General features: G+C 41.7%; 1 protein-coding gene across 4 annotated transcripts in view; it reads right to left on the bottom strand.

Annotated features, from left to right (window-relative positions):
- Nucleotides 1-756: 756 nt before the first annotated feature.
- TAFA1 (TAFA chemokine like family member 1) overlaps nucleotides 757-12,499 on the bottom strand; it is a 341,779-nt gene continuing 330,036 nt past the window's right edge. For all 4 annotated transcript variants that reach the window (XM_068906760.1, XM_068906761.1, XM_068906762.1 and 1 more), the window contains 2 exons: nucleotides 8,460-8,584; nucleotides 757-4,427 (listed from right to left, as the gene is read on the bottom strand). In XM_068906760.1, the coding sequence (XP_068762861.1) occupies nucleotides 4,410-4,427; nucleotides 8,460-8,584 (143 nt within the window). In that variant the 3' untranslated portion in view covers nucleotides 757-4,409. The remainder of the gene's footprint in view (nucleotides 4,428-8,459; nucleotides 8,585-12,499) is intronic.

Genomic DNA, 12,499 nt, shown 5'->3' with positions numbered 1-12,499 from the left:
TGTCTGAGTACTGCAGAGAAGGAACTATAAATATGTCAGGCCTATGATCCGAATTCAAATTGGTGAACTAGGAAAAGTGTGGACAGCCTTAAACTGGCTTCCATGTACGCATATCCCCTTCTGTCTATTTTAAAGATTATTTGTGGAATGTATTTCTATTTTTCTCTAACAAAAGAAGTAGAATACCAAGCAAAGAAGCATGACCCATTTCTTTGTCAGGCAAGCTCTAAAACCTGCTTACTGGGATGTGACTAAGGTGTCAATACTAGAGAAGCTCATACTATGCCACAGTATTCATCCTGCAATACAAAAAATTAACAGGCTGCCACCTTCAGATGAAATGGGTGTGCTCTCCATGTCAATACACATCTATGCCCACCACAACTTCTCCATTACCTGCTATTATATTTGGACCATACAGTGAAGCAGAAAAGTGCTGTTCTCTGACAGAATGACCATGAGAAATGCAGTGTCAGTGGCAAATGATGCAAGTTAGGAATGTAACTTATTTTATAATAGGAAAATATACAAGCAATACACCACTGAAACTATCTGTAAAATCTGCTAATGGTCAATCAATAGCTCTGATAAGAGTATCATCCATCATAAACTGTTTTTTCCACAGGATTTTCTCTGTGTAACGCTACGTTTGTCATGTACATCACCCTCTTCATCGTTGCTGGTTATAACATTGGATGGTTTCTCCATGGGTCACTCTTTCTCTGAATGTAGCATATTCAAAGTAATATCAAATCATATCACACTGAACTCTTTATTACTAGAGATTTTTGGACAGAAGCACATAATCTGGATTTTCTGAATCAATAGGCAGGTGGTAGCTACTGTAGTCTCATTTTTTTCCAACTTGTACATTTTAGATTTACATAACTTCGTTTCACACATCTGAAGAAGAAACATGGACATAAATCTAAGCTTATTTTTGAAGCGTTTACAAATATTTGATTTTTTTTTTCCTTTTTTTTCCCTCCCCTGCTATTCCTTTGGACTTCTGGCAGGAAGCTGAAACTTGAACTTCTTCTTATGTTGATGTAAATACTCTTTTTTTTGTTGTGCAAAGAACAGCTTAACTTGCACTCATGAGGATGTGGGACCCATTCAATTCACCACTGAAACACATTGGTATTTCATCAGCTGAAGTGAAAAAACAACTCTGAGATCTTTTCTGTATACAGTGTATTACTGTGCACATCACTGAAATACATGATCATTGTGACTTCAGGCTGGTTGAATGTTTTTATTATTGTTTTCAATCTGGTGCACTGAAACAAGGAAGGTTAGTTGCGTCAGGTTCTTAATTTGACTTCACATTTTATTAGTCATTATTTTTGCAAAGGCCTTAATTCCCCTCTAAAACATTTTAATTAAAACAGCAATTTCTCAGTGCCGCACTTCGTGAGCAGATTTTGCAATAACTTCAAAGAGACGCAGATGTTTACTGAATTTGGTGCCATGATATTTGAGACTGCCTACTGGCAACAAAAAATTCATAAACCTCTCTAAAACTTTGCTGCAGTAATGACGCTTCCTCCTCCTTATATTTTAGCAAGTTTAAATATTTTCCCATCTCAATAGGCCCATTTCATAGACATGGGCATAACCGTTGTTATGTACTTGGTTTGAGCCATGTCAGACATACAGCTATGGCGTAAATAGCTCCTATTCATGACACCTTGGGCTTCAACAAAGTGTGCAAAAGGCCACGCATCAGTCTGTGTGTGAGGCACCTTGCAGAACATCACCAGATGGGAATAAGGAAACTGGAGCTCAATCTTTGCTTTCTCCATGGCCTCTGATGTGATTTTGAGTGGCCACTCAGCTCTGTGTGCCTCAGTTCCCACTGGTAAAGGGATGATAATGCTTCCTGCCTTTTAATAACCTCATCTCCTGGCAGCAGGGCCCACCTTTTAGTTTATTAGAGGCTTCCTAGCTCAAGAGGGTCATGAAGTTTTTGAAGTGCTAGTTTCTGTAAAAATGAGAAACACAAGGGATTTACTTGGGAGGAATTTCTCCTCATTGGCGGTGAGTGAGCCTGGAGCTGATCTGATGAGCTCGTTCTGGGAAGGCATGAATCAGCAGCACTCTCCAAACAGAAGATGGGGCTAGGGGCATGTGCCTGTGGCCTACCACCTCTCAAATGCAGCCTAGGGTCCAGATGCCTTCTGTAGTCTGGGCTGGTGCCTGCTGCAGACCAGCAAACACATGACCCATCCGGCTGGCCTATGCTCTTGGCACAGTTGTCCCAGGCTCCACCAGTGGGGCCGATCTCCAAGCAGCAGGACCTGCAACTGGTGGCAGGACTCGTGTTCCTCTTTTAGCCTTTCTGTGCACAGAGGAGAAACTTTCTCCCAGACACCTTTCAGTCTCATGCCTTGTTAAAAGGGGAAATAACAGCACTACTTCCTGGAAGCAGCATGTCCATTTTAACTGTGAGCATCGGGCAGGGACCAGCATAAATGGTGTGACATGGAATGTGGTGTGACATGTCATGTAGCTGCTGTAATATACAATGTAATTACAGTGACAAATTTCTACCTCTTGAAACATCAGGTGTTGAAGTGGTTGCCCTGAAGGAGAAAGAAAGTTAGTGGAAGAATTTTGACTGATTCTGGGTTGGCAAGTGCAGCACTTAGTCTGCACTGGATTAAAGCTGATTAGCATGGCCAAAGGGGTCCTATGAGAGACAGCTAAGTAGGGTGAAAGGAAATTGGAAATACTAAAGAAGTGAAGTTGGACTGGATAAAATAAGTTTTACACTTCTCTCCTCCTTTCTGATTTGGTAGCATTAGGCATTCTGAAGGCTAAATTGAGCAGACTTGTATGCATGACAGCAAGATACTGAGCAAGTAAACACACCAAAATTAATGGGACCACTCAAAGTGCTTGGGAATAGGGACTAGGTTTGCACGCTTGAGCCCTTGTATTCGGCCTTTCCTCAGCAGTGCAAGGCCCAGCTGCACGGTAAGCAGCACTCGCTTAACTGGAGCTGGCAAAGCAAAGCGCTCGTGGGTAGTGGCCACATGTCCCTGGGACACATCCTAGCTGAAGAATATCTTATCTGAGCTGAATTCCCCCTTGTAAGAACCATTGAAACTAAACCAGAAGAAACGACTGTAGAAATAAAAGCAGGGCTCGGGCACAACTCATTGACCACAGACTTGTGCGTTTGCTGCACCATGGAGGTGTCCACGTGCATGCTTTTAGCAGGTGGCAGGTGCTTGGTGTGTGACTTGGCCTGGCCTGCACCATGGGAAGGTTAAAGGTAGGTGGTTGTCATAGGCATGCGCGTGGGCAGGCATCTGCGTGCCCACAGCATGCGCCGGCCATAGCACCTTGCGCACGTGCCCATGCTGTCCATACAGGCATTTGATTGAACTTAAATGCTTGCTCAACAATTGCAAATAGGCTCATAAAAAACCGAAAATCAAACTGTATGTAAAACCCCTCTCGTGTGTTGGTACGAAAAAGAAGCTTTGTTGTTGTTTCAAAGAATTAGTCAGCGAACAACGCAAAGCTTTGGAGTTCGTTTCTGGGTTTTTACTATAGTCTCTACCAGCTATACAGAGTCTGAAGACATTGTATGTACAGTACATCTTTAATAAGAAGGGAGCTCAGAGTCTACCAAACTCTGCCAAATAAACTTTTAATACATACTGTACTTCACTCAGTAGTTGTCCTTCTCTTCTTTGTGGAATATCTCATAGCTCTAAAAATATTTTCTTGGAAGAGGATAGAATTATCACTGTTAAATATCAAGTATGGTTATGTAAGCAAAGCCAGCATGCTAGTATTGCACAAGGGGGAAAAGCCTCCAGGACACGAGAAACTGGAACAACAAAATGCCCTCGATACTCTGCCGAAGGGGATGGGAAGCTCGGGATGCCGCAGCGGTATGATTCACATAGCTCTCGGCGTCCTTGTACTGCAGTGGGTTTGCTTTGCCTCTTCACTGCCTGATTTTTTGCTGAAACAGGTAGGGATCTTCCAGACGGTTACAAAAAAAAAAAAAAGTTACAGCAGCTGCAGCAAAATGTGGTATTATTCAATTTCTTGAAGAGTGAGACTTTTATTTCAAAATATCATATATTAATATATATTAATATATATACTTTAAATGGTATAAACTGTAGATCCAAACTTATAATACTGCTGTTTTGTACTTCATAATCTTTACCAAAGCATTGTTTTCTTTGCTTTTCGGGTGTCAAAAATCAGGGGCGTTATTTCCTCAGAATACTCTTTTCACGCAGTAAAGCCACTGTTATCTAGTGAACAGTCAAAGTGCAAATAAATCCATTTGGCTTGGAAGTGGTGCGACGCTTTTAAGCTTTCAATACCATGTCCTCGTGCGCCAGTCAGGCTCTCGCTGTATCCATGCGGGTGGCGCTCTGTTAGGTTCTTGGGTGGATCTGCAGTAGGGAAGCACAAAAAAGTCACTTATATGTTATTAAAGGAAAGAGAGACCTGGGCAGTTTGTGGCACGTTGCATTGCTAATCGTATGTGTGAGCTGAAATCTCGACTACCCTCCCCTGCTTGGGCGGATGATAGCAACTCCTCCTGGCCAAGGGCACGTGGGTGGAACCAGCTTTCAGGTTAATTTGGGCTCCCCCCATGCACACACTTGTACCAAGAGGGGTGTGAGAGACCTTATAATAAATTAGAAAGTCTGACCAATTTTATCTAGTCACCTTGGGTGAGATAATCTGGTCCACGTAGCACAACAGACCGTAAAGCCATTGCTCTTTATGACAAACACTGGAATTGATCCAAGCGAGCACACTAATGGGTTTAGGAGGAAACGCTGCTGCAGAGAGGGTTTTTTAGGATGCTGAAATAAGAATGACCTACCAGAAGCAAAAATAGCTCTCCTGAGTGGAGGCTTTTGTTTCTTTCCCACACTGATAGACACAGATGAATGGCACAAGGGGCCCAACCTTTCGTTAGACAATTAAGTCAGCAAAGAAACTCAAACTGACTTGAATACGAGCAGGCTGAGGCATTAAATTAGGACTACAAATTATTAGCTAAGCACTTGATGATATGATGAAATGCAGCAATAACTCATAGCAATAGATATTTATTGTCTTGTGCTCTACTACTTTCAGCTGACCTCATAATTGCAGAGACTTATCACAAAAACAGGTTTTTTTCACTGTTGTAGAGAAAATTTTAACTGAAAATAATTTCACTTATTAACCTGGCCAGACAGCTAATAAATAGATAAAATTTGGGGTTCTCTTACTGTTTCCCTCCCTCATCCAGTTGCTACTTTCTGCTCTCCTGCTTCACCATTGACAAATGATGCTGCTGGGTTTTCTCTCCCAGGGAGTGCAAGCAGCCCCTTCTCCGTGATATGCTGCTGCAGGTATTCCCCTGGGCACTGGAGGAGCGGTGAATGCCATGGGACCATGGTGCTGAGGGACCATGGTCGCTTCAGGGGCTGCTTGCTGTAGTACAAGATGCGTGGTGGCTACTACGAAATGCATGCTTTTCCCTTGGGGACATCGTGAAAGGGGAAAAGCCCAAACTTTTCAAAGAAAGCTTTGAGACTTGTGCTTTTTTTTTTTTTTTAAAAAAAAAAAGGAAGAGGGATTAAAATGAGGTTAAAACCAGACCAAAGAATTGAATTACCAGATGATTTCATTCCAGCGTTTCAGTCACCTGCTCTGACTATCAATAGAAAACAAATCGATTCAGAGGCTGTGAGCTTTACATTTCTGGCTTTAACAACTTCATTAGTGAACTACGTTAAAGGGCAAAACCCAGGAATAAATGCATAAAAAAGTAGGAAAGCAGGTTCTGCTGGCAAAGCCTTCACTGGCTCTGATGTCCACCTACCGCTAACCAGTATTAATCCCTTTGGAAAACGAGCTGTGAACTACACTGCGATGCAAGATTGTATGTCATGTATATGCGGTCATATATATTTATATATGCACATGCTTGTGTATGATATATTGTGAGCCTTGAACAATATATAAATAAGTATTTTAATCCTGTGATCTATAAATGAATGCTTTCCTGGTCAGGGCAGCAGCTGCTCAACACAAATGCGTTTTGTGTAAGGAAAAGCCTCTGCTAAAACTGTTTACAGCCTATGGTGATTTGGTCTAGTTTTTTGGCTAATCACCACAGATATATCTAAGATGTTGACTGATTTGTGTTGCTGCTTCTGCTTTCTTAACTATATAAATTAGACACGCACAGCCCAATCGTGTAGCATGGACTGGGGCAGTACAGATTACAGCATAATCTTTCTCTGATGCCATCTGAAATAACAAAACAAAGAAAAATTGCCCGTTTCAGGATCTGATTGCTTGTATTACTTTATGTTGCTAGACTTGACACAGCAGTAGGGATTCAAGCAAAGTTTCGGGGATTATGAAGTATGATTTTTGCTTAGAAAATGCAAGAGACAAATGCTAAGCACATCATGTCATGTTGCCTTTGCCATTTGTGGTCTTGTAAGGATATTTTGAAGCAACAAAGCAAAATTTTACTGGAGGCAGCACCATAAGGTACTCCCCTTTCAAGCTAATTAAAATAACTCCTGTGGGTAGCTGACAGAAATATTTTTTTCAGTTATGAGCACTCACTTCTGTAAGTATTTAATTTAAATGAAGTACAATAGTGCATACTGAATAGATTGGACCATACATCTGAATATTAATGAAGCTGTTAAATTTTCTAGCAGTCACCTCTAGATGCAGACTATTGCTGAAAACTAGCTTATACGATCAGGGTTGGGGGAGTTAAGGGCAGGACAAGATCATAGAAGAAACAAATGCAATTTCTAAGTTATATAACTTCCAGACACGCTTCAGGAGTACTGCGTTAGTATCATTGGTTTTGTGCTACTTTTATAATGTAAATAACAAAAGTATAGCATGGTTTTGCATGTTACTTATTAGCTTTGAACATTGCTTTCTTCCTTTTTAAATCCCCTAATTCGTCAAGAAAAATGTTGCCGCACCGAACAGGACATACAGCGGGTGGTTTTGGTTCCGCTGTAAGGAACGCAGAGTAGGGCGCAGTCGTCAAAGGCTGTTTCAGCTCAGGGGAGAGCGGCTGTGAGCGGGGAGCGACTCGCAGCAACGACGCTCCAGCAAGAAACTGTGTCACTGAGAATCACAGTGGTCCCCTCTGCACTTTGCTCTGGGAGATGGCAAAGTGATTATGCACATCCTGCTTTCAGATGCCACTTGCTGCCTCCTGCAAGGAAAACCTCCTACGTTAATGGATATTTTAGTAATTTAGTGAGGTGGCCAGATTAGCTGGCCTGCAAGACAGCGTCTGAGAAACTCAGTTAGTCTGCGCTACAAATCATTCTCATCCTGGGATAAAATCATATTCGGGGAGGAAAAGAATTCAGGAAGCGTGAGGATCGGCTGGGGTAAAATCTCCTTCATCGAAAGGCCTAGGAGACATGAGAAATGATGAGTTGGGAGCACAGGAAACAGAAGTAAGGAAATCATGATGTTAAATGTGACATTCCTGTGAATTTTTGGCCAGGTTACCTGCGTGTAGAACTTGCTAATAAGCAGAAAAAAGTTTCTTGAACACTTTTTTCCATTTAGCAGGTTTCAAAAGACATTGTCCATTTTGCTGAAAATCAAAATCTTATTCAATCATACAAGAACATGTTCTGAATTGAAAACACTGTAATTTTCTTGGGGGGAAAAATCAATCGTGGCATGAAAACAATTTTAATTAAAACTGCTGAATACAGGTATAGGTAGCAGTTTTACAAAGATGTTTGTAAAACATTTGCAGTATGCAAAAACAAAGCTAGAATCCATTTCTGAAAGAGAAAGTCTGCTTTTTTTTCCCCCAAAGAAAAATCTCATAGCAGGAGAAGCTTAGCCATTGGGACCTGTTGGCCCCTGTTACCTGACTCTTCAGCATCTCCAGGGTATGTTTATAGGCTCCCCTCCCGGGGAGGGGGGGAGGCAGGATGAGATATAATGAATGATCTGTTTGGCAAGGGGTGCGTTCACATTACGTTCGCTTTTTAGCTTGGCTTGGAGTGCCTTTTTGAATGAATCTCCCAGTTCTCCCCGCTTGCTATGCTTTGGCTCACACTGCAGAGTAGCCTCAGAGTGGGCAAACTGGGGGCTTTTCAGATGAAGGCAAAGCGGAAGGGGTACTGCAGGAACGAGCCTAACGCCTGCTCCAGGGTAATTTAGCAGCCCTGTGCACAGGGCTAGAACTAGCCTGAAGTAAGACCTGAAACGCAGGTAGTGAGTTGAGTTTCAGTTCAAAACCTCACCTACAAACCACCCATAGTGCTGCTAATGTACCCTGAAACAGCTGTGGAAGTGTGCAGTGATTGCTGAGATCTTAACTGCAAGCATGATGATGGAAAAGATATGGATTAGCAGTCATTAGCGGTTCCCTTTCCTATTAACACCTCCTAGGTATAGACAGAAAGAGGACTTACTCTGGTGGTCTTGATTTTATTGCCAGTTGCACACATCCATCCAGAATTATCAGGCAACGTCTTACATTCCTCTCCCTCTAGGCAGGGCTCCATCTCGCACCACCATTTCCCAATCACTATTGAAGCTAAAAGAGAGAAGATAATGCTCACAGTTATGTAAAAATGAGAAACTGAGTTAAATAATATCTCAAGGGGCCAATGCGGCACTGAAGAGGCAGAGTGTCCGTTCTAAACCCTTCATGTGAAACTAGCTGCAAGTGGCTGGTCTCTGATCCTTATGGATGTGTATAAAAGTGTCTCAAGTTTAAAGTGTTTTTTTTCCTGGAATGTTCTGCAGGTCTTCATGACTTGTGGATGAGGGAACCTGCAGAATCGGTGTTTTCTTTGCTTTTAATACTTTCAGCTGACTTTCTTCCACAAATCTCTGCATTTTTTTTTGCACCCAGGTAGATCAGCAGCTGCAATATCCTGTGGCAAGGAGTTCCACAGCAAGAAACAGAAGGTAATGCTGAGTAGCAGCAGAAGTCAGACTATTAGCTGAAACACCACCATCAATTTTATATCAAGCATATTGTCTCTAGCAGTCACTTTGAATTTCCAAATGTTTAGCATTCTTAATAATTACACTGCTTGGATCGTGTTTGAATTTAATTGGCATATAAGTTTACAGCCTCGAGTGTATCTTCATGGAGTCTTTTGCCTGGGAATTGGTATCTGTCTATAACCTTAACTGTATCTTAATAGTGTTTTTTGTCTGGGGATTCTGATAAACTTTAACTCACCTTGGAAATTGCAACTAGTTGGTGCATGAGTAGCTCTGTCTGGGGTTTGTTTTCCTTGGTAAGAATTAATTTCGTGGTTGCATTCATGAAGCTTAACTGTCAAAGCGTCTCACACGCTATAGAGACGATTAACCCTTTTGTATCTCGCAGCATAGCTGCTGCGAGCCCATAAATATCTTTGAAGCAGCAAACTACCTTGTATCATAGAATTCAGTCCAGGAAAATGGCCTGTTGTGCTTGCATTCACTTTAAGGACATTTCAGAGTTTATATTTAATGTCTTGATTTATTTCTTATCTGTGTGTGATCTATTTATGCCTATAGACAAAGCCATAAGGAAACACTCAAAGACGCATCTGCTGTTGCTATCTGCGTATCTGTGAATAAAGAGGTTGCACAAGACCCTATTTCTCTAATCTCTTACATGTGACTAAACCACACTGAAACACCCAACTGTATAAGACATTTCCAGATCCTGCCTCATTTCCTCATGCAGGAGAAGGCTCTGAGTGCAACAGAGAGCAGGAGATGGCGGAATAAAGAGCGTTAGCAAAGCCCAAGAGACTTTAGCCTTTTCAGTAAAGTTTCACTTGCACTGTTGGTTTTGGCAAGGTAGGTGCTCTAGGTGACCATGTCTTTGAAGTCATGTATGCTTGTTATCTACCCATAGTTATGCCCCTCGCAGTGCCCTACCAGACCTGCTGTTGTCCCACCTGGATTACTGACAGTGCTGCTCTAATCGTAACTACTAGGAACGGTTCCCCTTTGATCTTAGCTCTGAAAAGAAAATTGCCTTTTTCTCCAGGACTGTTCCAATTTAGCATTTTGTCACTGGTTTTCCAGTGGGGTGTATGAAAAATGAACTACTGCCAGCAGGGTCAACCTTCAGCAGCTTTACATGCTTCTGGCAGCAGCACCTAATTTCTTCTTCTCCCAAACAGTGCCTTGGCTTCCTATCCAGCTTGCTTTGCTGCAGACTAAGAAATAGCACATGCTTAGACACAAATGTGTGTGCTACTATAAATGTATGTTCTATAAAAGGGATACTTACGTATACATGCGTAAACCGACACCAAGCCAATATACCATATTCTTTAGGTAGGAATGTAACAGAGGGGAAAAATACATCCTTAAAATGATTGAGATATTGATTAAACAAACACAAAATTATGTCATATGCCCAGTAAGGAAGCTGATTTTTGGATAAAGCTGCTAGTATAAACTCTGGGAAATAATGATGATTAACATAGACTGGAAACACTGCAAAAAAATCAACATGTACATCCATTAAACTCACTTTCATTTCCTTTAAAGTGTGATTAACGCTTCCTTTTAAAAGGTGAGACTATAGTTCTTACCGCAAACTGGCTGGTCCAGCTTATTTTACGTGGTTGATCCAAATGGTATATGGTCAACGCATTTGGTGGGCTGTGCTGGCAGGCATTCAAGTATAGGTAGCCCAAGCTAGTGCAACGTAGCACGAGGGGTGAATCTGCACTCTAATAATAGATTGTGCAGTGGGCAAACTGGAAAACCAAATCCTGCCAAAGACTGGCAGGATACCAGTCTTCATGCCGATGAAGCACCTGCAGAGTATGGGAGGAGAATCTTATGATTTGGAATTGGAAGCAATGGTCTTAATTATTTATTAGTAGCAGCACTGCTACTATTAAATAACCATGGCAAAGGATCCTACAGTGCTAAGTGCTAAAAACACTATAAGTAAATGCTCTGGCACAGGGAGTTTACAATGCAAGACAGAGATAGGAGACAAATACAGGCTGACAGGGCAGCAGGGGGAAGCAATGCTGTTCATTGCAATTAAACTGATGGAAGTATTTATTGAAGCTGTTCCTAAACACAGCCCGAGTAGCTGGGTATTGACCTTGAAATAAAATCAAATGCAAAGTGACCACTGAACCATCATGTGTACTGATTTGAGTAGTAATGTGTAGTTTTTAGTTTAGTGTACATGTTAATTCGTGATCACAGTGTGATTACAGTCACAAAGGTAGCCCAGCAAATGCGCTCGCACTTTTCTGATGGATCAGTTGCTAATACTGCTAGCAGTGGAAACCAGCCACGACTTGCTGATATCAGCTTGATCCTCTGAGTGGATAAACATGAACCACCTTTATACATGAGTTTGATTTATACAATAAGCACAAAAAAATCTTGGAGAGCCCTGACCTAATATCAACCATTATCAGAACAGAGTTCATCCCTGAAAAATCTCTGATCTACCTGGATATGAAAGTTATTGCCTTGATAATTTGCCTTGCAATTACTTTCTGTGGGACCATGTACACTGTAAGACCCATATGGATATGACCAATCTGATACCAACTTCAACAGTCCTGCTTGCAAACAGTTTAGGGATGCGAGATTAAATGGGAGAAACTGAAAACTCAGAGCGCTAATTTCTCTTTGTTAAATTTGAATTACTACAACGCTCTCTACGGTCTAATCCTCAGCACGATGCTGTCACGGGGGTGTCAGAACCTGATGAAGATGTATTTCCTTTGAGTTTTGTGTTGGCAAATTTTCACTTCTAATAGGAGCCTTTTAATCTTTAGGACCAGTTGCCTTCCTTGGGCACTGCTGATCCTTTGAGGTCTGCTCATTTTCAAAGTTTTATGCCTCTAGCTCAGTTTAGAGAGGCAGCTTTAACATGAACCACAGTTTGCTGCGTTTGAGATTAGGTATTCCTGTACCAGGGGAAAAAAGGCTTCCCTGGGGAGTACAAATTAGTTTCACTCCATACAGGCTATGTGGCTCTGAAATGTGCTAAGTGTTCGTGTGAGAGAGAAGACTGTTAAAATTAAGACATTTTCCCCTCGGGCATGTCTGCATCCCAGACCTCCTGGATCTGAGGAACCTGAGCTTCTCTGCTACCTAAACTGCTAATTTTAGAGGAGAATTATAGACTCCTGTTAGGCAGCAAGCATCACAGGCTGTGAATGCTCGCGTCATGCTGAATTGGATGCTTGTAACGTTTTAGAGTGGTTTTCATTGTGCTCTTTTTCACTATCTGGGGAATACATGAAGCACTGAGTTTTTTCATGCAAGAATGATTTTTTACGGAGACAGATACCCTCAGCCACGTGGAGAGGAAAAGGATATGATATAAAGACGGCTTGACTACTCTTGCTTTGTGGGTTTTTTTCTTTTCCCCCAGCCCTTGCTAGTTTAAACAAGTGATTGATTATATTTGAGTTCTTGCTTCTTTTATGGGAATATTAAACTCTAAGCATCCAGC

This window comes from Struthio camelus, chromosome 14 (assembly GCF_040807025.1).
Source record: "Struthio camelus isolate bStrCam1 chromosome 14, bStrCam1.hap1, whole genome shotgun sequence".
NCBI lineage: Eukaryota > Metazoa > Chordata > Aves > Struthioniformes > Struthionidae > Struthio > Struthio camelus.
Note: the sequence above shows the minus strand (reverse complement) of the source record. Positions and strands in the feature narration are given on the sequence as shown.